Source organism: Plecotus auritus (assembly GCF_963455305.1).
Source record: "Plecotus auritus genome assembly, chromosome: 7".
NCBI lineage: Eukaryota > Metazoa > Chordata > Mammalia > Chiroptera > Vespertilionidae > Plecotus > Plecotus auritus.
In genome coordinates this window covers 26,984,153-27,011,318 of record NC_137774.1, presented here as the reverse complement: position 1 = coordinate 27,011,318, position 27,166 = coordinate 26,984,153, and the positions used below count along the sequence as shown (strand labels likewise).

Below are 27,166 nucleotides of genomic sequence, written 5' to 3'. Positions count from 1 at the left end.
TCCCTTTATATCTCTGTGTTCTATTGGTATGTGTTAATGCATTTTATTAATTATCTGAAACAATGAAAAATAGCAAATCATCTTCTAGAACAGAAGTAGGCAAACTTTTTCTGTTAAGAGCCAAAACTACGTTATTTTAGGTTTTGCAGATCATTTGGTCTGTCAAAATTACTTAACTCTACTATCTAATGTAGAACAAAGTCAGCCATGGACAATACATAAATGAACAAATGTAGCTGTTTTCACAAAATCAGGTGGCAGGGGTATATGTCTTCACAGCATAAAAACATTTGAATAAACCACAAAAAGAAATACAGATCTATCAAAAAATAAACTTACGTACATTAAAAAGTAACTTTAAAAGAAAACAAAGTAGTTTGCAATAAATATGACAGGAAAATGTTGATATCCTACACACATAAAAAATGCATGCATTTATTTATTAAAATATAGGGCATGAATCAATCAACAAAAGGCCAAAAAAAAAAAAAATTCAACTTCACCTGGTGATCAAAGACATCCAAATGAAAACAACAAAGTACTTTCCTTGTCTATAAAATTATAAAAAAAAAAAATGTAAAGTCCTAATGAGCAGTATTAGCAAGTGTTAGATATGATGGACACCTTCGTGCATTGATAAGCATATTGGGCAGACATATCAAGAACCTTAGGAAAATGCATGGCCTGTGACTCAGTAACTTGACTTCTAAGAGTCCAGAAAAATAGCCTCATTTATATTTAAGCCTCATTTTATTCATCATGTTATTTATACTTAGAAAAATAAATTATATGTTTGGGAGGGAAAACAAAAAAGGGGTTAAGTAAATTATGTTATGTCCATATGATATTACTCATTCTTTGCAAACCATGTCTTTTAAAAATATTTCATGGCATAGGCCATATTCATCATACAATGTGGGAAGAAAAAAAGTACTATTCAGATATATATACATCATATCCCTAACCTGGGAACCAAACATTTATGCACTGTAAAAATCGAGAGTAAGCACATCTAAAAGTTAAGAGTGACTATCTCTGGATGAGTTTTATGTCTTTTTCAAGAATAAGCTGATATTATCTAATTTTAAAATGTATACCAATACATGAAGATATTCTGGTTTTTAGAAACTCAGGCAATTTACAAAAGAATATAGAGTAAAAAGTGAATGTTGTCATCCTTCAGTCCCACTTTCCTTCCCAGAGGAAACCACTGTGAAATAAATCAGTGAGTATCCTTTTAGATTATTTTCAATGATAACATACTATTTTAAAGTTAACAAAGTGGGTGGAGGTACAGTACCTCAGCTGCATAAACCATCTTTTATAGTTTGAAAGCAAGCATCAACAAAGGTTATCAGGCAGGTTATTTTACAGTTTTCTCTAACAGGTCATGCAGATAACTCTTCTTTCAGCAGTAAATAGCAGTAATTACTTGGCAAATCTGAACATCCAACTGGAAAAACACACACCTTAAAATGGAAGACTAAATTGTTGACCTGGGGTGAAAGAGTAATTGTCCTTTTTTTAAATTATTCATTTAACTATGACGTTTATTTTCAGCCAGCCTGCAGTCATCTGGATAGCCAGAGCTGCCTTATCTGGGAGAGGATTAACTGCTGATCGGATTAATGACAGAAGCCCGGGACCTTGACGAGCACTGTTCCCTCCCTGCTGGTTTCTGCACTGGTCCAAACAAAGGCCAATCTGAATGTGCATGTCTTCTGTCTGTATTTCAAATGCAAACATAGAGATTCATTTTGTATTAACAGCCACCAAGAAATGGACTATTTTACTGTAGTTGTAATATTCACAGATGGTTATATAAGTGAAGATATTTTCACACTGGACCCTGAGGAATGCTTCAAGGACCCAGGCCAATGGGGCATTCAAGCACTAAGGACTGGAGGCCTCACGAACCTGCTTCAATCAAAGCACAAATGAATAATACACAGAACAGTTGTTCTAGATCAGCTTTTGTTTATGTGGATCAGATCTGATATTTAACATGTTATAAATTAAAACTGAGAACTTGTTTCAATATTCATTTTTAAAAGATTGATCATGATAACAAATACTGTTTTTTTTTAATTTTAGAGAGGAAGGGAGAGGGAGAGAGAGATAGAAACATCAGTGATGAGAGAAAATCATCGATCAGGTGCCCCGTGCATGCCCCACACTGGGGATCAAGCCCACAACCCGGGCAAGTGCCCTGATGGAAATAGAACTGTGACCTCCTGGTTCATAGGTCAACACTCAACCAGTGAGCCATTGGCCAGGCTAAATACTGCATTTTTATCAAAATAAATGAAAATCTAAAGAGAAGAGTGATGTTAGTTGTGGCACATCTCTTTGGCTTAGAAGTCAGCTCAGAGTCTCCTATCTATTTCTGCATCAGTTTATTGACGTAGCACCTGCCATACAGCTTCTGGAAAACTCCACTGCACACTTTTGAGAGAATGAGGGTAAAAATAACATATTATTATTATTTAAATGATTTTAACCTCACAGACACCCTGAAGAGATCTTAGGGGCCCTAAACCATCTTTTAAAAAACACTGTTAAACTGCCAAGTATGTTCAAACTTGATTGCTCTATTTTCACTATGTAGGTACAATTATAAATCTTTCATTTGCCAGATTTTATGCTCAATAGTGATGAAATTACTGTTTTAGATTTTTTGACAAAAATGATTGGTCTGCAGATCAGTAAGCTATGGTTTTAAGTTATTCGTTATTCTCTTTGTTTCTTCTGTCCCTCAGGTGCATTTGGTGTCAGAAAACTGTCCATGACGAATGCATGAGAAGTAGCATAAAGAACGAAAAGTGTGATTTTGGAGAATTCAGAAACCTCATCATTCCACCCAGTTACTTAACCTCTATTAATCTGATGCGTAAAGACAAAAAAACAGATTATGCAATGGTAATCAGAGTTCATTTGTCCTTATGTAATTGATTTCCAAGAAGTGGTTTAAGTCATTGTGTGACCATTACAACTATGTGTACGTGAGAAGAATCATTATGGTAAGCCATAAATCCCTATCCAGATCCTAGAGGTGTGCCACAAATTTGGGCTCTTGAGATCTTTCATGTCTAAAAGGAAATGTTATATTAGTGGTTTCTAAATCACTGCCTGCTTCTGGATCATTGAGGAGCTTTTTAAATATACAGGTTCCTAAACCCACTTCCCTGACTATGTCTGATTTAGTAAGTAGGTCCCAGGAATCCATCCATGTATTTTTTTTTTAAATACATTTTTTTATTGATTTTTTACAGAGAGGAAGGGAGAGGGATAGAGAGTTAGAAACATCGATGAGAGAGAAACATCGATCAGCTGCCTCCTGCACACCCCCTACTGGGGACGTGCCCGCAACCAAGGTACATGCCCTTGACCGGAATTGAACCTGGGACCTGTCAATCCACAGGCTGATGCTCTATCCATTGAGCCAAACCGGTTTCAGCCATCCATGTATTTTTAAGGTTCTCAGATGATTCTGATTCATTGAACAGCTAGGATTGGGATTCATGATTATTGTCAGTGAAAAGAAAATGTAGATTTCCTCACACATTGTTCTAGAAGAATTTTTCCATTGGGAACTTTACACAGGGTGTCTAGAGATGCATTTACCTTGCTCATTATATGGTCCCACAAATAATGTTGAACATTGAAGCTGCTAACAGCACTTTATAGTATGTGTATGAAAACTGATGTAAATGTATCAGTCATTATGTAGCCTGAAGGAATAACTATAAATATTGGCATTGATTTTCTACATGAATATGCCAAAATGGTTAAACCATTTTATTTTAAAATTAAATTGTATCTTTTCCAAGTTAGAATTTTATATCTTAAATGTCATCTTTATCAATATTACTGCAAAAGAAAAGGGAATTTGAAAATATAAAAACATTATGTTTAATGTTGTGGTACATTTTTTAAAATATGTTTTTACTGATTTCTTTTTTAGATAGATAAGGAGGGGAACAGAGAGAGAAGCATTGATCTGCTGCCTTCTGCATGCCCCCCACTGGAGATCGAGCCTGACCAGGAATTGTACTTCAACCTCCTAGTTCATGGGTTGATGCTCAACCACTGAGCCATACTGGCCAGGCTGTGATACATATTTTTAAATGTACAATCCCCAGCCCTGGCCTGCGTGGCTCAGTTGGTTGGAGTGTCTCCCATACATTGAAGGGTCTCTGGTTTGATTCCCAGTCAAGGAACATACCTAGGTTACAGCTTCAATCCCAGTCTGGGCATGTACAGGAGGCAACTAATCAATGTTTTTCTCTCATATTGATTTTTTTTTCTATCTCTCTCTCTCCTCTCCCTCTCTCTCTGGGATCAATAAAAAAAATAGATATCCTCAGGTGAGGATTAAAAAAATGATAATAAAAATAAGTAAATAAATGTACAACCCCTATGTATTTGAATTCACTCTGAGATCACAAGGAGTGAGAATCGCTAAGAAAAACCACAAAACAACTCCATTTGTTTTTCCATCCACAAGGAGAAGGGGAGAGGAAATAAATTGTTAGGTTAGAAAAACATTATTTTCATTTGACTCTGGTCATTGTACAAATCTGGATTCTTTCATCTATTTGAAAAAAACAAAATATATTAGACTATATCCAGAAAAGGACAGTCAAGGTAAAAGAGCAGAGAAAGGCATTGTCCATTCTATGAACGGTTAAAAGAACTTGAAATGCATTGTCTAGGACTGTGGTCGGCAAACTGCGGCTCGTGAGCCACATGCGGCTCTTTGGCCCCTTGAGTGTGGCTCTTCCACCAAATACCACGGCCTGGGCGAGTCTATTTTGAAGAAGTGGCGTTAGAAGAAGTTTAAGTTTAAAAAATTTGGCTCTCAAAAGAAATTTCAATCGTTGTACTGTTGATATTTGGCTCTGTTGACTAATGAGTTTGCCAACCACTGGTCTAGGAGACAAGACTAATGAAAGATAATATGCTTCAGATGTTTGAGCACAGCATTATAGGGAAAAACAAATGAAATTATTTCTAGTTGCTTCAGAATGAAATTAGAACAATAAATAAAAATTATGAAAAGACAGATTTTTAACTCCATTTAAGTCAAGACTGTCTAATAATTTAGCAGTAGAATGGGCTGCCTTGTTAGTGAGTTCTTATATGCGTATCTAAGCATACACTGGAGGACTTAGCTAGAATAATGTAGAAGAGAATTGTACGTTAAGTGGAAGTTAAATTAGTTCATCTTTAAGGTCCTGTCCTGTTCTTTGATTTTTACATTTTATTTATTGTTCTGGGATAGTTGTTTTTCTCTCAGCAAATTACAGCACTGTTGTTATCAAGAAATGAAAAATTGGGGAGTAGGGTAGGTGGGGGAAGGTATAGAAAGGATAAATGGTGATGGAAGGAGACTTGACTTGAACACAATACAATGTGCAGATGAGATATTTAACCCTTTCGTTCACCTTAATTTTTTTTAGCTAGCCTCTAAGCTTGGGAAGCAATGGACTCCATTAATAATCCTGGCCAACTCTCGTAGTGGAACTAACATGGGAGATGGACTGTTGGGAGAATTCAGGATTCTTCTAAACCCAGTCCAGGTATCTAAAGAGAAAACCTTCCTTTCTGTGTTAATCTTTTCATTTTCCCTAAATTGTAATGGTTATTCTTTCAACCAGTATTCACCTGATTGTAGGAAAGAATCCTATCTAATAAAAAATGGAATATGCTAATTGACCATCACTCCATCACAAAGATGGCTGCACCCACAGCTGAGGCCAAGTTCCCATAAGGAGCCTTAACAAGGAATCAGCAGGGACCTGAGGCTACGCCCTGCCCTGCCACCATGGGGCTTGACAGGGGACCTCAGGCTGCACCCCCCACTAGGCAGGGCTTGACAGGGGACTTCAGACCGCGCCCCCCACCCAGCGGGGCTTGACAAGGGACCTCAAGGTGCGCTTCTCGTCCTGGTGCTGGGCTAGGGGACTTCAGGCTGCTCCCCCCCGCCCCAGCGCCAGGCTGGGGGACCTCAGGCCACGCCCCCCACCAGGTAGGGCTTGACGGGACTTCAGGCCGTGTCCCCCACATAGCAGGGCTTGACAGGGGGCCTCAGGCCGTGCCCCCCCACCTAACAGGGCTTGACAGGGGACCTCAAGGTGCACTTCCCATCCTGGTGCTGGGCTAGGGGACCTCAGGCTGCTTCCCCCGCCCCAGCGCCAGGCCGGAGGACCTCAGGCCACACCCCCCACCAGGTGGGGCTTGACAGGGGACTTCAAGCCGCCCCCACACACACACACCGGCACCAGGCCAGGGGACCTCAGACCGCACCCCCTGCCCAGTGGGGCTTGACAGGTGACCTCAGGCCAGAGGACCTGAGGCTATGCCCCCTGCCTGGCAGGGCTTGACAAGGGTGGGACTGGCCGGGTCTGGATCTAGCCCAATGTGGGGGGGCCAGCCGGGTCTGGGTCTCACGTGATTTTGAGGCGCATGTGGATGGGCGGGGACTTGACTCTGGGTCCTGTGGTGCGCCCCAGACTCTGACAAGAGGAAGGTTTTCATATACATTTTACTAATTTTCTTTCATCTCTGACACTTCTATTATAGAGAAAGGGCAAATAGCAATATTAAATTATTTCCTCTAATCCCCTTTTAATATGCACGAATTTCATGCACCGGGCCACTAGTAATAATTATAAAAGTATCAAACTATTGTAATACATTGAAAAAGGAACTCATGGTGAAGGTATAAAATGGTGCAGCCATATTAGATAACAGTTTGAAGGTTTCTTAAAAAATTAAACATATAGCCTGGCCGGTGTGGCTTGGTGGTTGAGCATTGACCTATGAACCAGGAGGTCATGGTTTGATTCCCAGTCAGAGCACATGCCTGGGTTCAGTCTACCCAAGGGAAATGAAAACATGTTTCACAAAGACTTTATGCAAATATTCATAGCAGCATTATAGCCAAAAAGTAGAAACAGCCCAACTGTCCAAGAAGCCAGATGCAAGGGGCCCATATTGTATGATTTGATTTACGATCTACCCGGAAAAGGCAAATCTGTAGAAATAGTACATTCGTGGTCACCCGAGATAGGAAATTAGAAGTGACTGCACGTGGACACTGAGGGATCTTATCAGAGCGACCAAAGTTCTAAAGTGTTGATGCACAGCTCAGTAAGCTTCCTAACAGTCACTGAATTGTTCACTTGAAATGGGTGAATTTCATTAGATATAACTATACCTCAATTAAAAAATAAGGATAAAAGGATTGCGCCATTGAAGTTGAGGTTTCATGCTAGCAGCTTCTGCTTTGAAAAACTAAACAACCCATTGTGCAACAATCAGAGATGCACTGATGTTTTTCCTTCCAAAGTGTATTTTTCCCTTTCAACATTATACATTAAGCAAAAAGGATGTAAAGGAAAAGAAAAGTCTAACATGGAGCCTGGCATATTGTTACAGATCAATGCATTGCAGCCAGTCTTTTATTTAACCATGTACCATCTAGAGGGAAGTTATGCTGACAACTGGAGGACAGTGTGGGATAAAAATAATTGTTTTCTTTTCTTTCATTTTTAGGTTTTTGATGTAACTAAAACTCCCCCTATCAAGGCCCTGCAACTTTGTACTCTTCTTCCTTATCACTCAGCTCGAGTACTTGTTTGTGGAGGGGATGGGACTGTGGGCTGGGTCCTGGATGCAGTTGATGAAATGAAGATTAAGGTACCAATCTCTAAGATCTGAGTGAGAAGTCATACGTTAGGCTGAGTACTTACCTTTCACATGAGCACTAAGATAATGATACAAGATTTTTGGTTATATTTTTTTATTTGCAAATGAATATGAGAAGACTACCAATTTGGTATATTATGATTAAGCAGTTAGCATCAACTTTAGCAAAACAACGTTCAGTTGTTATATCTTTATTGCTTTTGTCATTAATTTTTACCAAATGTTATTACTGTACAAATAGAAGAGAAAAATCTAAACTCTATCTTCCATATTCTAGGGGCAAGAAAAATATATTCCGCAAGTTGCAGTCTTGCCTCTGGGAACAGGCAACGATCTATCCAATACTTTGGGCTGGGGCACAAGTTACACAGGTGAAATCCCAGTTGCCCAGGTCTTAAGAAATGTGATGGAAGCAGATGGAATTAAACTGGACAGGTAAGTTACACTTCCCCCAAAAAATAGAACTTTGATCTCTGAGAATTTTGTTTGGTTTATAAATGAAGTCTTGTGTAAGTTATAAAGTTAAATGTAATTTAAAAGTGAAAGACTATGTTAGTTGTACTTATACATAGATGATGGTGTTTTATTTTCTTGTTATATAAGGACTGAAGTCACAAGTTAGGCTGAATACTTATCTCAAAATTTGCATACTCACAGATGTGCTTATTTTTTCAAATGCTATTTTATTTATTTTTTTAATATTGTTATTGATTTCAGAGAGGAAGGAAGAGAGAGAGAGAGATAGAAGCATCAATGATTAGAGAGAATCATTGACCAGCTGCCTCCTGCATACCCCCTACTAGGGATCGAGCCCACAACCCAAGCATGTGCCCTTGACCAGAATCAAACCTGGGACCTTCCAGTCCGCAGTCCAACACTCTATTCACTGAGCCAAACCAGCTAGGCCTCAAATGCTATTTTAATAGAAGGACCTCATCTCCCAGGCATCCAGAGTTGATTGCTATAATTGTAGTTAGTTGGCAGTTAATTTGGAAATAATCATGAATTTTTTTAACTTCTCTGTTTTTCAGATGGAAAGTTCAAGTAACAAATAAAGGATACTACAACCTGAGAAAACCCAAGGTATGTGGGGTTTTTTTTGTTGTTATTTTTTATTGATTTCAGAAAGGAAGCGAGAGAGAGAAACATCAATGATAAGAGAGAATCATCCATCAGCTGCTCCCGAACCCCTCCCCCAACTGGGCATGTGCTCTGACTGGGAATCGAACCATGACCTCCTGGTTCATAGGTCGATGCTCAACCACTGAGCCACACCGGCTGGGCAACCCAAGGTATATTTTTAGGGCTTCAGTTGGGAGTACTTTCAGCGAACATGACAGAGAGCCTTCACAGTATCAGATGTGGCACTGGTGGGGCCCAGGGACTGAAGGCTTCTCTGTAGGGAGCTGCTTATGGAGCAGAAGAGGCCCATGTGCTTGGGAGTCGGGCACAGCTCCCAGGCTGGACTGTACAGAGTGCTGTGGGTGGAAGCAGTGCAAAGTGTTTAATTCTGCCCTGGAAGCTCAGACGGGAAGCCACATGTGAGTCGATCCTTAAAAGGTAAATACAATTTAGATCAACAGAGAAAGGATCAGTACTTTCCAGGCAGAAGAATAGAGACCAGAGGGTACAAATGATGGTTAGCAAATAGCAAATCATACAGAAAGCAGATCTGTATTTTTAAAAAGATGCTCTGGCTCTCACCACATCACTGGTGCATGGGCCATTCCTCGCCTCTCCTCTCCTGGCTGAAGTCCGGGGGAACAGAGCGAGAAGCCGGGACCGTGTTCCCACACAAGCTAATGGCTCGCAACTACCACAACCCTGCTGGCTTCAATTGCAAAGATGAAACAGAATTTAGAAACTTTATTGTTAGGCTTGAAGACCAGAAAATCAGACATTACAGGACTGAAGACAGAAGTAAACAGTGACTGACCCAAGTTCTTTGAAAAGCATCTCACAAGATGTCCTTTCAAGATTCAAGACTGACAAGAAGCAGTTGGCTGGCTTTTTGGTTTAGCTGTTAGACTTGAATGTGGAGATAATGCTGCAAAACACAGGGACTCGGTTCCTGATAATACAAAAAATACAGCAATGCGGCTAAAAATGCAGAGCCATTGGTCCGTTGGGGTGTAAACAATCCCGATTTTACGGCTGGTGGAACGACTTTGGCTGACCTTCAGATTCAGTATCTTGATGATTACCTGGCAATGTTTAATGTAACTCTCATTCTGGCCCAGGAGCCTGACACAGGATGCTGCTGCTAAGCATCACACAAAGGGAGGGTTGCCTGTTGCTTTAGACAAGCATATTCTTGGTTTTGACACAAGAGATGCAGTTTTTAATTCGATTGCTACAGAGAAGAGCTCAAAGAGCCACAGACACAAATTAATGAAGCCATAGTAGCTGTTCAGGCAGTTATTGCCGATCCAAAGACAGACCACAGACTGGAGGAGTGAAAGATGAATGTTTTAAGATTTCAGCCTCACCTACTTGGTATATAGTTGGCAACTATGTATGGCCTGGTATGTCTTTCAAAATCAAATGCCACATTTTCAAGGGAAGAATCCCAGAAAATCGACTATTTTGAGGTAGAATTGATCAAGACTTTGGCATCCGACTAGTACTAGGGGAAGAGAAAAAGTACGTATTTACTACCAGATTTCTAGTTTTCATGACTGGGTGCATGGAAATGACATTGAGATAGGAAAAATATCAGGTTTGCGTAGGAAGAAAATGAGTTAGATTTTGAGCTTCTCAACCTTGAGGTTGTGGTGCACTGAACACGAAGTTGGACATTCGGGCTTATTCTCAGGAGCAAGACAGCTGGAGATGTAGGCTGAGGAATCCAGGCTGGGCCAGGAGGTCAGATAAACTAAGGGGGGTGCTTGCTAGGAGCCTGGGTTGAGACTGACAGAAGCAAATGTAACAGAAACACAGGAGTGGAAAGCCCAGGTGCAAAGTAGAGTCACTCTAGATGATGAGATCTGAGATGTAGCATATTAAACAGAAATGGGAAGGGAAACTCACATATATAATTATCAGCCTTTGAACTGAAGCTTTCTAAATGTACTGGATGGCATAAAATAGCTCTATGTGGACAGGAAATGCAGAAAGTATTAAATTGTCATAAAGAGCATAGAAACAGATTTACATATTGAATACATGACACAGGCTTAGACTGAAGCAAATCTCTTGCTAAGTCTTACCCTTTTCCACAGGAATTCACAATGAACAACTACTTTTCTATTGGACCTGACGCTCTCATGGCTCTCAATTTTCACGCTCATCGCGAGAAGGCACCATCTCTGTTTTCTAGCAGAATTCTTAATAAGGTGTGTTGGATAAAATAACATTTCCTGCTTACACCGAAGGTACAGTAAAAATCAATAGTTCCTTATATCTAGCACCCTTTCAAGTAGATTCAGACAGAACTAACTTAGGGAAACACTGGCCAGCTCTGTTTTGTGTAAGACTGTCAAATTATATCCTTAAGTGTATTTGATTAAAGTATTTCATAACTATGGCAAAATTTTTTTATTGAAAGTTGGAATGTTTTACAGCATATTTTGCTTAGAGGCAACTAAGTGGAGTATACAATAGCTTATCCTACTTAAATGGCAACTGATATTGAAAAGAAATTTTAGGCAGGGTACATTTTAGGTGAAGTTGTTAATGGAAAAACAGATTCCACTGGCTTGGAAAAAACTGGGAAAGGCAGGTAAGGTAAGAGAAGGAGCAGTTTGTGTACCATGTTTTTAACCACGAGCATCGCTCTGGTTTCTAGTACAGGTGATTCCTTCGGTAGAAGTTTGGTCTTGGAGTTTTTTAATGATTATTGGTGACTGAATAATAGGATATGAAAAATAAATGCAAAACAATTTTGTTCCTGGTTCTGTTTTACAAATATTTCAGGTTTACAAATAGTTTCCTTTTATTAATGTAGGTACTAAGTAAGTACTGCTGTTTATATCATTGGTAATAAACAACATTTTCAGTGCTTCCAATCAACTTTGCACCCTTTTTATATTCAAAAGCGATTATAAAATGGTCCTAGATTTATCTGTATTACTTTCCTTAAGTAATCTGAAATTCTAGGAAAAGGGGGAATTTTTTAATTTTAATGTAGTATTTCTTCATAAAATGTAGCTTTGTTGTTGTTGGTAATTCTTACTCACCCAAGTATATTTTTTCCATTGATTTTTTTAGAGAAAATGAAAGGGAATGAGGGAAGGGTGTAGAGTGACAAAGAAATATCGATGTGAGAGAGACACATTAATTGGTTGCCTTCCACATGCCCCAACCAGGGCCGGGGATCAAACCTGCAATCCAGGTATGTGCCCTTGACCAGGAATCAAACCCAAGACACTGCCCTAGCTGGTTTGGCCTGTGGATTGAAGGGCCACAGATTTGATTCTGATCAACAGCAAATTACTTGGTTGCCGGCTTGATTCCAGGCCAGTCAGGGAGCATGCAAGAGGCAACGAGTTGATGTGTCTCTCACATCGATGTATCTCCCCCACCCCTTCCACTCTCTCTAAAAACCAATGGAAAAATATCCTCAAGTGAGGATTATCCCCCCAAAAAATGTTTTTAAAAAAAGCCCCAAGAAAACCAAGATGGCAGCATAAGGTATACACCTGTACGTGCTGCCTCTCACAGCCACACAAAAACTACAACTAAAAGACAAAATGTCTATCACCCAGAACCACGGGTGAGTAGAAGTTCTACAACTAGAAGGAAAGAGAAAAGAGCATTGGAGAAACCAAGATGGCGGCACAGGTAAACACCTAAACTGCTGCCTCGCACAACAATTTCAAAACTACAACTAAAAGACAGAACGGACACCATCCAGAACCACAGGAAAGCAGGCTGAGTGAAAATTCTACAACTAGAAGGAAGGAGAAAAGCTCACAGAGAATTGGAGGTACGGCAAAGGGGCTTTGTGCGCGCAGAGAGGAAGGGCGGCTGAGAGCTTGGCTGACTTCCTCTGGCGGAAGGGGGAAGGAAGCCTCGGACCGCGAGCTGGGAAAGGCAGAAGTCTGAAGGCGCACACGGGCCAGTGCGCACAAAGGCTGCGGAGGTAGCCATAGGCTTTCCCTAGTGAAAGGGAGTCAGAGGATCCTGACTGAGCCCCAGTTCTGACTGCAGTGAACCCCGGTTCCAGGCGAGCCCCTGGGGACCCACGCTCTTGTAGGGGGAGTCTGGACTCTCGGGCAGAGACTCGGGAGCCGGGGAAGGCGGAGGACTGAAAGTGCGCACACGCGCCACGCCGGTGCGCACAAAGGCTGCGGGGGTTGCCACAGGCTTTCCCTAGTGGAGGGGAGTCAGAGGATTCTGACTGCACCGAGCCCCAGTTCTGACTGCAGTGAACCCCAGTTCCAGGCGAGCCCCTGGGGACCCACGCTCTTGTGGGGGGAGTCTGGACTCTCAGGCGGAGACTCGAGCTGGGGAAGGCGGAGGACTGAAAGCGCACATGCGCGCAGGGGCGGGGCTGACAGGAAGCCAAGACTGAGACTCCACCCCATCCAAGCTGAGCACAGAGGCTATTGCAATTTGGCAAGTCTAATCCTATAAGGCTGTCTCCAGCACCGGGCTTCTCCCAGCATAGACACAGCTGATCCTTACAGCCAACTGGCCCGGAGGTCAATTCTTCCCAGTGATACCAACAACAATAAAGACTTAATTACAACAAGGCTGTACACACAGTCCACAAAGGGGTGCACCAAGAGTGTCCACCTCAGGTTAACTGGGGAAGCAGACCCACTGGGCCATATTGGAAACCTAGCACAAATATCTACCTTACCAACTCAGGGATTCAGTGAAAATGCGGGGTCAAAGAATCAGATCACAAACGAAAGAAATGGAGGAAAACAAACGACTGGATATAGAATTCAAAACCACCGTTATAAGACTTTTTAAGAATATCCTAGAAAAGGCCGATAAATATAACGAGACCCTCAAAGATATGAAAAAGGACCAACTAGAAATTAAACATACACTGACTGAAATAAAAAATATTATACAGAGACCCAGAAACAGAATAGAGGAACACAAGAATCAAGTCAAAGAATTGAAATACAAAGAAGCAAAAAACACTCAACCGAAAAAGCAAAAAGCAAAAAAAAAAAATCCAAAAAGTTGAAGATAATGTAAGAAGACTCTGGGACAACTTCAAGCGTACCAACATCAGAATTATGGGGGTGCCAGAAGAAGAGAGAGAGCAAGATACTGAAAACCTATTTGAAGAAATAATGACCGAAAACTTCCCCCACCTGGTGAAAGAAATAGACTTACAAGTCCAGGAAGCCCACAGAACCCCAAACAAAAGGAATCCAAAGAGGACCACACCAAGACACATCATAATTAAAATTCCAAGAGCAAAAGACAAAGAGAGAATATTAAAAGCAGCAAGAGAAAAACAGTTAATTACCTACAAGGGAGCACCCATACGACTGTCAGCTGACTTCTCAACAGAAACTATGCAGGCCAGACGGGAGTGGCAAGAAATTTTCGATGTGATGAATAGCAAGAACCTACAACCAAGATTACTCTACCCAGCAAAGCTATCATTCAGAATTGAAGGGCAGATAAAGAGCTTCACAGATAAGAAAAAGCTGAAGGAGTTCATCACCACCAAACCAGTACTATATAAAATGCTGAAAGGTATTCTTAAAGAAGAGGAAGAAGAAAAAAGTAAAGAGAAAAAATTATGAACAACAAATACATATCTATCAACAAGCCAACCTAAAAATCAAGTGAATTAAAAACCTGAGGAGCAGAATAATCTGGTGAATATAATAGAATCAGGGGCATAGAAAGGGAGTGGGCTGATAATTCTCAGGGGGAAAGGGGTATGGGGGGGTTCATGAAGAGAATGGACAAAAATCATACACCTATGGATGAGGACAGTGGGGGGGAGGTAAGGGCAGAAGGTGGGGTGGGAAAGGGGTGGAGGGGAGCTATGGGGGGAAAAAGGAGAAATAATTGTAATAATCTGAATAAAGATTTATTAAAAAAAAAAATAAAAAAAAAATAAAACTTCAGCATATCAAAAAAAAAAAAAAAAAAAAAAAGAAAAGAGCATTGAGACGTGCACAAGCGCTGAAAAGCTGAGCTACAGAGGTGTGCGAATCAGGCTGGCGGCTGGCAACTGGGTGCACTGTTTTTTCAACCCAAAGGGAGACACAAGCTCCCAGTTACTCTGAATTCCAGTTTCCGGTGAGAGTCTGGGGACCCAGACCCCTACAGGGAGAAGCTGGAATATCTGCCATTGGGTCAGAAAGTGAGGGTAGCTTTCTTGCAGAGGTGTGCGCAGGAATCATTGTTTACTGCGCTAGGGCGTGGGACGTAGAAACTCGGAGACACAGAGACGGCTGACTGGCAGCCATCGCTGTTTGCCATGCCCTAGCCTAGTGATTCCCTGAGACCCCACCCCACACAATTTACAAACCCGCCCAAGCTCTGTGCAGCAGCTTTTGCATATAAATGGTCTGCCCTATCGCAGCTTAACCTAACAAACTGCAGCTCTCGTGAGACAGTTCCAAAACCTCCAAACCCCAAGCACAGAGGAGAAGTCTGCAGATCTCGCTATAGCTCCTGCTGGGTGGCCTCAGACAGTAGCTGACCTGCACCCCATTGGAGATCCAGAAGCCAGTGTACCTAGTGGTCAGTGTGAGACACCAGATTTCAACTACTCACATCCATAAGTGACACATTGAAGAGGCAGACTCAGTGAGCACCAAAGCCCCACTGAAACAAGTCCTGCTCCATAAGGGTGTCTCCAGCACAGCAGTTCTTCCATTATAGATACAGCGGGTCCTCACAGCCAACTGGCCTGGAGGTCAATTCCTCCCAGTGTACCAACAGTAATCAAGGCTTATCTACAACAAGACTTTGCACTCAGCCCACAAAGGGGTGCACCAAGAGTGGACACCTCAGGTGATAGGGGAGGCTGAACCACTGGGCCCTAGAGGTCACCTACCACAGAAAACCACCCGATCAACACAGGGAAGCAGCGAAAATGCGGAGACAAAGAAACATGTCACGAATGAAAGAAATGGAGGAAAGCAAACTACTGGACATAGAGTTCAAAACCACATTTATAAGGTTAATCAAGAATCTTCTAAAAACCCCTGAGGAACTTAGTGAGACCTTTAAGGATCTTAATGAGAATGCCAAAAAAGTGGAAAAGGACCAGTCAGAAATTAAGCATACACTGTCTGAAATAAAGAATATACAGAAATTCAACAGTAGGCCAAAGGACCCCAAGAATCAAACCAAAGATTTGAAATATGAGGAAACAAAAAACACCCAACCAGAAAAACAAAAAGAAAAAAAGAATCCAAAAATATGAAGACAGTGTAAGGAGCCTCTGGGACAACTTTAAGCGTACCAACATCAGAATTATTGGGGTGCCAGAAGAGAGCAAAATATTGAAAACCTATTAGAAGAAATAATGACAGAAAACTTTCCCTACCTAGTGAAAGAAATAGACTTACAAGTCTAGGAAGCGCACAGAACCCCAAACAAGAGGAATCCGAAGAGGACCACACCAAGACACATCATAATTAAAATGCCAAGGGCAAAAGACAAAGAGAGGATCTTGAAAGCAGCAAGAGAAAAACGGTTAGTTACCTACAAGGGAGCACCCATACGACTGTCAACTGATTTCTCGGCAGAAACTATGCAGGCCAGAAGGGAGTGGCAAGAAATATTCAAAGTGATGAACAGCAAGGACCTACAACCAAGATTACTCTACCCAGCAAAGCTATCATTCAGAATTGAAGGTCAGATAAAGAGCTTCACAGATAAGAAAAAGCTAAAGGAGTTCATCACCACCAAACCAGGATTATATGAAATGCTGAAGGGTATTCTTTAAGAAGAGGAAGAAGAAGAAAAAGGTAAAGATAAAAATTATGAACAACAGCCGAAACTGGTTTGGCTCAGTGGATGGAGCATCGGCTTGCGGACTGGGGGGTCCCGGGTTCGATTCCGGTCAGGGGCGTGTGCCTTGGTTGCGGGCACATCCCCGGTGGGAGGTGTGCAGGAGGCAGCTGATCGATGTTTCTCTCTCATCGATGTTTCTAGCTCTCTATCCCTCTCCCTTCCTCTCTGTAAAATATCAATAAAATGTATTTTAAAAAAAAATTATGAACAACAAAATGACAACGAATACATGCCTATCAACAAGTGAATCTAAAAATCAAGTGAATAAAAAATCTGATGAACAGAATAAACTGATGAGTATAATAGAATCAGGGGCATAGAAAGGGAGTGGACTGACAATTCTTGAGGGGAAGGGGGTGTGGGGGATACAGGAAGAGACTGGACAAAAATCTTACACCTATGGATGAAGACAGTGGCAGGGGGTAAAGGCATGGGGTGGGGTGGGGAATCAGGTGGAAGGGAGCTATGGGGGAAAAAAAGAGGAACATCTGTAATAATCTGAACAATAAAGATTTATTTAAAAAAAAAAAAGCCCCAAGACACTTGGGTGCACGGGCCAACATTCTAACCACTAAGCAACACCAGCCAGGGTGAAAATTTAGGTGTTTTTTTTTTTTTTAATAAGCCAGGAGAAAACACTGTTTAGGCACAAACCACCTCTATCTCATATTCCCCCTGAAAAACAGGCTGAACTCAAAAGTAATTGTGCCCCTCTCCCCACAGTGTCTAATCCACTCTGAGGAAACATGACTCAGCACTCAGGGCAGAGATGTCATGGTGCCCCTCTCCCCACAGCATCTAATCCACTCTGAGGAAACATGACTCAGCACTCAGGGCAGGGAGCTTTGGTTCTGTGTCTTTTTCTTGCTTACAGGACTTGTTAGATCGCTTTACTATCATATTTTCTGTTTATTTCTCATAGGCTGTTTACTTATTCTATGGAACCAAAGATTGTTTAGTGCAAGAATGTAAAGATCTGAATAAAAAAGTTGAGGTAAGCTTTTAAAGTTTAGGTGCTCTCTGGATAATGAACATTGTTTTAACAGAAATGCTGAATTTTTTACATATTTTGTTAACATATATGGAGTATTTATTGTGTGCCAGACACTACTGCTTTATACACATTATTCCACTAAATTAAATAATTACAAAAACACATGTAAAAATCAGGATTTGACCCTTGGTTTATATAACTCCAGAGTCTGTTTAACTCTATGCTAAACAGTTTCCATTCATACATGATGACAAGTGTGAAGTTATTTAACACAGTGCCTGACTCATCATGGACTCTCAGGGGAGGTTTAACCCAAATTTTAATTCATATTATGGTGGTAATGCATCTCTCTTACAAAATAAAAATATATGAGCAGTAAAAATAGGATATTAACGATTGCTTACTGCTATAATATCCCTAACATCATAATATGGCAAAGACTTGTATATATTCCTTGCTTGCTTCCAAAAAGAATTTGTAAACGTTAATAGCACTGACAAAGACATTAATACAAAGAAACCTACAACTAGTAAAATAAGTAAAAAGGGAAGAGCTCACAGCCTTTGCAGCCACAGCACAGAGGAATGGCAAGATTGCCCATTAAAAAAGCTTCCTTCTGCTTTATCATATTTCCTTTGTCTTAGGCTGTGATAGCATTGGTAGAGTGAAGCACAGGAGGTAGCACTTTATTTTTTTTGTCTGATCCTTTATTTATACAAAAATATTAGTGAGGCCACCTACAAAATGCACTGTCCTAGGTACTGGGGATACAGTGATAAACCCCTTGTTGTCACTAACTTATAGTCTCGAGCAGCGGTCGCCAACCCGTGGTCCGTGGACCACTGGTGGTCCGTGAGGTCCGAAAGGTTGGCGACCGCTGGTCTAGAGAGAAGAAAGATATTCAAACCACATTGCAATACAGTAAAAGAATGGGGTTTAACAAAAAGGATGTGATTGATGACCTTGTGGGGGAAAATCCATTTGTTACCATTTGTTTATTATAGTCAACATTGAACAGATGTGAGAGGCCAGATTACCATGAGTGAGGAAGTAGTCTTCTCTTACACATGCATCTCTCACATTTCATGTATATGAAAGTGGACGTGAATTCTAAGTGGATATGTCTGCAAATCATGTGCCCTGTAGTAACTAACTGCTTGGATTTCTTTAAAGCTAGAACTGGATGGTGAGCGAGTAGAACTGCCTAATTTGGAAGGTATTATTGTTCTGAACATTGGATACTGGGGCGGTGGCTGCAGACTATGGGAAGGGATGGGAGATGAGACTTACCCCCTCGCCAGGTATGTACATTTGCGATTTGCTGTTTTATGTCACTGTTTTCTGCTTTTAAGCAGTCTGTTCTTCATAGACTTTCTTTTCCTCAGGTTTTATTTCTTGTATACCTCATTAATACAAATAGTTAATAAGTTGATGGTCCACCTATGTTAAAAAAAAAACTGTCCTAACATGGCTGATTTTATTTTATTGCATCGTATAATCCATATTTCCTTTTCCTAATTTTAGGCATGACGATGGTTTACTGGAAGTCGTTGGAGTATATGGGTCTTTCCACTGTGCTCAGATTCAAGTGAAATTGGCAAACCCTTTTCGAATAGGACAGGCACACACAGTGCGGGTAGGTGAAAGTGCTCTAACGGGCTAATCGGTCCATCCATTTCTAAGCCCTTGATCTGTAGCTTTCCTTAAGCAGTGCTTTAGTCCTATGCTGTTGATCAGCCTCCATGAGGGGCTTGAGTGGGATGGGGAAGAAACAGGAAATAGGGCCTTCAGTCCAACTGAAGAAATAAAGTGTTCATTGGAAAAGAATCCTTTAAACAAGCAAGGAATAAAAATATATCCAGATTCATTTTCTCAGAATGAAATGCTAAAGAGGTTTAAGGACTATGTATGATGTTTTAAGGAAGACCTTTCTGAGCTTTTGGGGGACTAACTTTTATGATTCTTTGTTCCCTAATACCAGCTGATTTTGAAGTGCCACTCGATGATGCCAATGCAGGTGGATGGGGAGCCATGGGCCCAAGGGCCCTGCACTGTTACCATCACTCACAAGACACATGCACTGATGCTGTATTTCTCCGGAGAACAAACGGATGATGACATCTCTAGTAACTCAGATCAAGAGGATATCAAGGATACTGAGTAGCTGGATGAGGAAATGAAAACTTACCATAGAATGCTCACAAACAAGTAAATACATATTCATCCAAAAGTAGAAATTCTCTATCAACTATTTAGTCTTCATTTCACCAGTAGTATGAGTATACATTTCTGTAAATATCATTCCAAAAACAGCCAAACTTCCACTTGTTTACTAATGCCTGTTTTTTGTTTTTGTTTTTAGCAAACACTTTGATCGTATGGTCCTCATTTAAAAAGTCACAGAACTGTACATGAAGGTGACGTGTCTTTTTCGTGGCTTTATGCTTGAGAGTGAGGCTCACTGAAGGGTATCCCTCCTTCTTTATTCTTGAACCACACGTTTGATGGACATAGTATACATCCAACAAGATGTGGGTGGGAAAATCACTTCCATCTTAATTTTTAATGTGGTGGCACCGTAAGATTTTCAAAATGAACTTGCTTTTTGGAAAGGGAATGGTTGGTTTCCAGCCAGTGTGGTTAAGCTGGGCTCTCTGGCAGCATGTGCCTCCTACAACTTCCTACAGCCCCGCATCTAGTGGGTCCATAGTGTTTATTTCCAGGAAACCCTAAAAAGAGAAATGTAAAGGAAAGACTATACTTGAAATCTTTGTTATAATTTGTATTTTAGGAGCACTTTCAGACCCCCAAATGTTTGGTTAACCCCCGTAATGACCACGTTGAGCTGCTGAAATTCAACATCTTGTTAGAACCCAAGGCAGCCAAGAGAGAACCACACAGGCAAATGGGTGAAAATTAACATCAGACTACGTACTTCGGATTGAACGTTATGGGTTCCAAGCTGGACAGTTCACCCACTCACTTCTCTTTTGATTAAAAGACAATGTAATCCAAGAAAAATGTAGAAAATTTACTAGTCATGTTAATTTCTCAAGAACATTTTAATAATGAGTAATAAGTGGTCTTCTTACAGTAGTCTTTTGTAGCCAAAGTACTTAACAGAATTTCCCCTTGGGGCAATGACAGAATCCTCTGCTAAAAATGTTTCTATCGTATTTATTTTTAGAGAGAGATGTATTTTTTTTTACTTATTTATTTTCTTTATTGTGGTAACCTGTGTTTAGTGTTTATAGTATATAGCTTTATTTAATAAGTTTATTGATCACATAAATTCTAGTCACAATCAGAAATGTAGCCTATTGACTAAGTAACTAAAACCCATAATTTAATTCTCCTGACAGATATTCTCATTCTTCAGAAATACTCTACAATTTAAAAGGGGGTGGTGAAAGCGCTGACAAACTACTCTTCGATAACTGAACGTTTTGTTTCACTGTTTTATTTGACCCTCAATTGCCAAAACCTTACTGAAGGGCTAGTCCCATGGTTACCCATTAGGGGGTGCTCTTCTGTTGCTAACCAACCTGCTCCCTCCTCCGGGGTTCAGCAGACCCACTGGGCCTCCAGCCTGGTATTCTCTAACAAATGGCCTATCTTACTGGTCTTTCAGAACATTAATCTCTGAAAGATTAAAATGTGTCCCCCAAAACAGCATTAGCTCTCCTTAAGGATCTATTATGAATCCGTCACCCATGAATTACTGTAAACTTAAATTTCAGTCACCTAAGGTGAGGCCCAGGAACAACCTAGTGCTGAAACAATAGTTAGTACATTTTATAAAATACTTCATTCTGCTTACATTAACTCCCAAATCTCATCAGGAAATGTTAAAGTCTAGGACTGAGAGATTTCTGTGAGCAGATCTGGTCTCACCTTATTCATACATCATGTTTGAATATAATGAGTTTTATTCTTTAATTCATGGTCAGAATTGTTACACATATATATCACCTTTTACAAATATGGGTGAGCAAAAGTAAAGTAAGCTTATAGTTGTGAGTTGGTAAAACTTTATTCTTATATTATTATTTATTAATTATTGTATTATTTTCCATATAAACTAATGTAAACATACTTTTGTCCACCCCTGTATGCTATTAAATTCACTTTCAAATACACATATAGGCATGTGTCTTGTTTTAAATAATCTACAATTTACAAGACTCATGTTTGCAAGTTATATATTAGGGTAGCGATTGTTTACATTACCGGGATTCTACACATTGCAAAAGATAAGCTGCCCCAAGATTTTCGTGTTCCATTTGAAATTGTCTTGATTTTTTTTTTTTTTTTTCCAGCGAGGAAGGGAGAGGGCGAGAAAGATAGAAACATCAATGATGAGAGAGAATCACTGACTGGCTGCCTCCTGCACACCCCACACTGGGATCAAGCCCACAACCCAGGCATGTACCCCAACCGGGAATCGAACTGTGACCTCCTGGTTCATAGGTTGATGCTCAACCACTGAGCAACACTGGCTGGGCTTGATTTTTTTTTTTTTTAAATAGCTTCTATAGTCTCAGGAAGAAATTTATGAAGTAAAGCATATCTCCATGTCTGTCTTGACTTCTCTCATCTTTTATTATCCTCACACATTCCTAACTCCTGGTAAACTTAGTGGCTTAAATACTGAATACCTGGCAGCTCTCATGGATCCCTTATATAAGTAATTGGTGATCATTTCCATATTTGGTTATGTTTAATAGAAACCAGACTGACTTGTGTTTTAAAATACAGGTTGTCGAATGGGAAGAGTACATGACCTTAAGTGCGTTTTAGGTTTTCTGCAACTATTAGCTGTGAACCTTAATGTCACTAATGTTTATAAAAAGTTTATAGTCAAAAGTATTTATTTTTATTTTTTAAGGTGTGTCAGAAACATGTATAGTATTTGCTTTTGAAATGTGCTTGCCTACTTAGAGTTGTAAAATATACTGTGACTCAAAAATTGTAAAGCCCTTTTTGCACTGTAAAAATTAATACTACCAGCATGTCGAAGCAAAGATAGTTTGCATTTGTAATATAAAGTAAAATTGTATTTAACGTACATTATGGAATTTTAAATTGGCACCAACTAAACTTTGAAGGTTATATTAATTTACAGATTCCTGTGGACCCGAATACATAATCTGCATTGTTCAGCTGAAAAGCTCAATAGAATGGGTGAGAGTTTTGGGTGGTTTTCCCTTGAAATTATAATATTGAAGCAAGAACCAGCACTTTATATTCAGGGTTTTTTTTAATTCTGCCTAATTGTAGACAGTGAGATGTAGGTAGATTTCTTTTAAAAATTTAGAAATTTGAAAAGAAAGCATAGTAGTTCGATTGCTTTTCTTGTTCCTCTAGCATTGTCCAGGCAAGCTGGCATCCAGGTCAGATGAGGAGATTGAGAGAAAATTCCTGGAGTAAGAAAAGGCCTTTGTGCCGTGGGTGACAATGACTCATAGGACATTTGCTCTCATTTCTCCAGCTCTGGGCTCTTTCTCTTTACTTTGATCTCCGGCAGGCAAACGGGCACTCATCTGTAATTCTGTTTCATGCACAGTTAGAGCAGCCTGGGCCCCGGGCCTGATCACTCTTGCAGGAGAACTGACTAAATCAGATCTCTGAACATCAGTACTGAGGACGCTTGTGAGGCTCCAAGTCAGCAGCCAACTGGCCTCTTGCACTTTCTCCCCTCTGGCCACATGCTGTGTACCTACCACTTAATTACCCTGTGCTAATTGCTTTTGTTGTGTTTGGGTCTGTATTGTGGTCATTGCCTACAGACAGAAATGTGAATTCAAGCATTTGAAATGTTGAAGATGTTTGTTTTTTAATAAAATTAAAAGTGCAACACTTAAAAAGTATGATCCTGCCCTGGCCTGTGTGGTTCAGCTGGGTGAGCGCTGTCCCATGCACCAAGAAATTGCCAGTTCGATGCCCACGTTGCCAGTAGGGGGCATGCAGAAGGCAACCCATAAATGTTTCTCTCCCTCTCCCCTCCTCTCTCTAAAATAAATAAAAACTTTTTTAAAAAATATGATCCTGTTTTTTGACACAACAATGAGAAAATAAGTTGCTTTGAATTAATTTCACAGAAGAGGGTCCTTGGACAAACATGATTTGTGGAAAATTCTGGTTCACTTTTGTTTGTTTTTTTGTTTGTTTATTTGTTTTTAAATTTAATAAATCTTTATTGTTCAGATTATTACAATTGTTTCTCCTTTTTCCCCCCACAGCTCCCCTCCACCCAGTTCCCACCCCACCCTCTGCCCTTACCCCCCCCCCAGTGTCCTCATCCATTGGTGTACGATTTTTGTCCAGTCTCTTCCCGTACCCCCCACATCCCTTTCCCCCTGAGAATTATCAATCCACTCCCATTCTATGCCCCTGATTCTATTATATTCACCAGTTTATTCTGTTCCTCAGATTTTCAATTCACTTGATTTTTAGATTCACTTGTTGATAGATACATATTTGTTGTTCATAATTTTTATCTTTACTTTTTTCTTCTTCTTCCTCTTCTTAAAGAATACCTTTCAGCATTTCATATAATACTGGTTTGGTGGTGATGAACTCCTTTAACTTTTTCTTATCTGTGAAGCTCTTTATCTGACCTTCAATTCTGAATGATAACTTTGCTAGGTAGAGTAATCTTGGTTGTAGGTTCTTGCTATTCATCACTTTGAATATTTCTTGCCACTCCCGTCTAGCCTGCATAGTTTCTGTTGAGAAATCAGCTGACAATCGTATGGGTGCTTGTAGGTAATTAACTGTTTTTCTCTTGCTGCTTTTAATATTCTCTCTTTGTCTTTTGCCCTTGGCATTTTAATTATGATGTGTCTTGGTGTGGTCCTCTTTGGATTCCTTTTGTTTGGGGTTCTGTGCGCTTCCTGGACTTGTAAGTCTATTTCTTTCACCAGTTGGGGGAAGTTTTCAGTCATTATTTCTTCAAACAGGTTTTCAGTATCTTGCTCTCTCGATTATTCTGGCACCCCCATAATTCTGATGTTGGTACGCTTGAAGTTGTCCCAGAGGCTTCTTACACTATCTTCAAATTTTGGGATTCTTTTTGCTTTTTGCTTTCCCGGTTGGGTGTTTTTTGCTTCTTTGTATTTCAAATCTTTGACTTGATTCTTGCATTCCTCTAGTCTGCTGTTGGGTCTCTCTATAATATTTTTTATTTCAGTCAGTGTATGTTTAATTTCTAGTTGGTCCTTTTTCATATCCTCGAGGGTCTCGTTAAATTTTTTGGCCTTTTCTAGGAAATGCTTGAAAAACCTTATAACCGTGGTTTTGAACTCTATATCCAGTCGTTTGTTTTCCTCCATTTCTTTCGTTTGTGATCTGTTTTTTTGTCTCCACATTTTCACAGCTTCCCTGAGTTGGTAGGGTGGCTTTGTGTGCTAGGTGTCCTATATGGCCCAGTGGGTCGGCCTCCCAGTTACCTGAGGTGGACACTTTTGATGCACCCCTTTGTGGACTGTGTGTACAGCCTTGTTGTAGTTAAGTCTTGATTGTTGTTGGTATCACTGGGAGGAATTGACCTCCAGGCCAGTTGGCTGTGAGGACCCGCTGTGTCTATAATGGAAGAACTGCTGTGCTGGAGACACGTTTATGGGGCAGGACTTGTTTCAGTGGGGCTTTGGTGCTCACTGATTCTGCCTCTTGAATGTGTCACTTATGGATGTGAGTAGTTGAAATCTGGTGTCGTCTCACACTGACCACTGGGTACACTGGCTTCTGGATCTCCAATGGGGTGCTGGTCAGCTACTGTCTGAGGCCACCCAGCAGGAGCTACAGCGAGGACTACAATTTTCTCCTCTTTGCTTGGCATTAGGAGGTTTTGGAGCTGTCTGACCAGAGCTGCAGTTTGTTAGGTTAAGCTACGATAGGGCAGACCATTTATATGCAAAAGCCGCTGCGTGGAGCTTGGGTGGGTTTGTAGACTGTGCAGGGCGGGGTCTCAGGGAGTCACTAGGCTAGGGCGTGGCAAACGGCGATGGCTGCCAGTCAGCCGTGTCTGCGTTTCTGCGTTTCCAAGTCCCCACGTCCTGCGCCCCGGCGCAGTAAACAATGATTGCTGGGCGCACCTCTGCAAGAAAGTCACCCTCACTTTCCGACCCAATGGCAGACAGTCCAGCTTCTCCCCTGTAGGAGTTTGGGTCCCCAGCGTCTCCCCAGAAACTGGAGTTCGAAGTAATCGGGAGCTTGTCTCCCTTCGGGTTGGAAAAAGCAGCGCACCCAGTCGCCTCCCGCCAGCCCAATTCGCGCTCCTCCGTACCTCAGCTTTTCAGCGCTTGTGCACGTCTCACTGCTCTTTTCTCTTTCCTTCTAGTTGTAGAACTTCCACTCAGCCAGCTTTCCCGTGGTTCTGGGTGATAGACGTTTTGTCTTTTAGTTGTAGTTTTGAAATTGTTGTGCGAGGCAGCAGTTTAGGTGTTTACCTATGCCGCCATCTTGGTTTCTCCCCTGGTTCACTTTTGGATGAAAAAATAGTTTATTTTGTATGGCTCTTGGAGCCTAGGGCAGTGGTTGACAAACTGCGGTTCGCCAGCCACATGCGGCTCTTTGGCCCCTTGAGTGTGGCTCTTCCACCAAATACCATGGCCTGGGCGAGTCTATTTTGAAGAAGTGGCATTAGAAGAAGTTTAAGTTTTAAAAATTTGGCTCTCAAAAGAAATTTCAATCGTTGTACTGTTGATATTTGGCTCTGTTGACTAATAAGTTTGCCAACCACTGGCCTAGGAGCACAGTATAGACACACATGAATGACACACAGGAGAAACATAAAATAAATGAGATGCATTCATCTCATTTTCAGTTGGTACAGTGGAAAGAGTATAGAATTTATTGAAATATCCAGGTTAAAAACCCAGCCTCTGCCACTATTTAACATTGGACAAGTTCCTTGTTCTGCCTGAGCTTCAATTTTCTATATAGACTTATAGCTCATGCCCACCTCGGGGCTGCAAACTCAAATGCTTAGAGAACAAGGCAGCTGACCAGGGCAGGAGTGTGGGGGACCGCAGTAAGCCAGAGAGCAGCTGCTGGCAGGAAAGCAGCGGCATGAGGACAAAACTCATCTTCCTAGAAGAGAGAGACACGGCCTTTTGTCATCTAATTTTTAAATAGTGGTTGGCAACAACTGATTACAGGGACATGTGATGAGTATAGTGTGGGGGTTGGGGGGATAGAGACATCTTACTATACCTAGCAAAAATATGCATTTCCTTCCATTTGAATTTTTATAAATTATTATGGTTTTTATCAGCTTCGGTCTGGATTTCACATAACATTTCACTGCATATAATGTTTTTTAATTCATTCATTAGGCATTAGAGAAAGGGGATTCTGTGGTCCAGCTTCAGTCTGTCATCTTTACCCAGAAGTCCATTTTTACAAATTTTTTGAAATAACTTGAAAATCCATTGCTCACTTTCCTGCTTTATTTTTTAAATGATGCCAGGCGTAATGCACCTTTTCTTAGTAATTTTAAACATGAAT

General features: G+C 40.8%; 1 protein-coding gene and 1 pseudogene across 4 annotated transcripts in view; both read left to right on the top strand.

The window, feature by feature from the left end:
- Window positions 1-23,867, top strand: part of DGKE (diacylglycerol kinase epsilon) — a 28,463-nt gene extending 4,596 nt beyond the window's left edge. For 2 of the 3 annotated variants that reach the window (XM_080677964.1, XM_080677963.1), the window contains 11 exons: window positions 2,760-2,919; window positions 5,463-5,582; window positions 7,561-7,704; window positions 7,991-8,148; window positions 8,745-8,796; window positions 10,935-11,048; window positions 17,585-17,656; window positions 18,830-18,957; window positions 19,181-19,292; window positions 19,638-19,864; window positions 20,019-23,867. In XM_080677964.1, the coding sequence (XP_080534090.1) occupies window positions 2,760-2,919; window positions 5,463-5,582; window positions 7,561-7,704; window positions 7,991-8,148; window positions 8,745-8,796; window positions 10,935-11,048; window positions 17,585-17,656; window positions 18,830-18,957; window positions 19,181-19,292; window positions 19,638-19,820 (1,243 nt within the window). In that variant the 3' untranslated portion in view covers window positions 19,821-19,864; window positions 20,019-23,867. Of the gene's footprint in view, window positions 1-2,759; window positions 2,920-5,462; window positions 5,583-7,560; window positions 7,705-7,990; window positions 8,149-8,744; window positions 8,797-10,934; window positions 11,049-17,584; window positions 17,657-18,829; window positions 18,958-19,180; window positions 19,293-19,637 lie in introns of all 3 variants that reach the window. The other variant, XR_013961087.1, reaches the window with a different exon arrangement.
- LOC308254213 (RNA transcription, translation and transport factor protein-like) lies at window positions 9,516-10,172 on the top strand (annotated as a pseudogene). Its single transcript has one exon. The product of its transcript is annotated as an RNA transcription, translation and transport factor protein-like (transcript).
- Window positions 23,868-27,166: the final 3,299 nt, after the last annotated feature.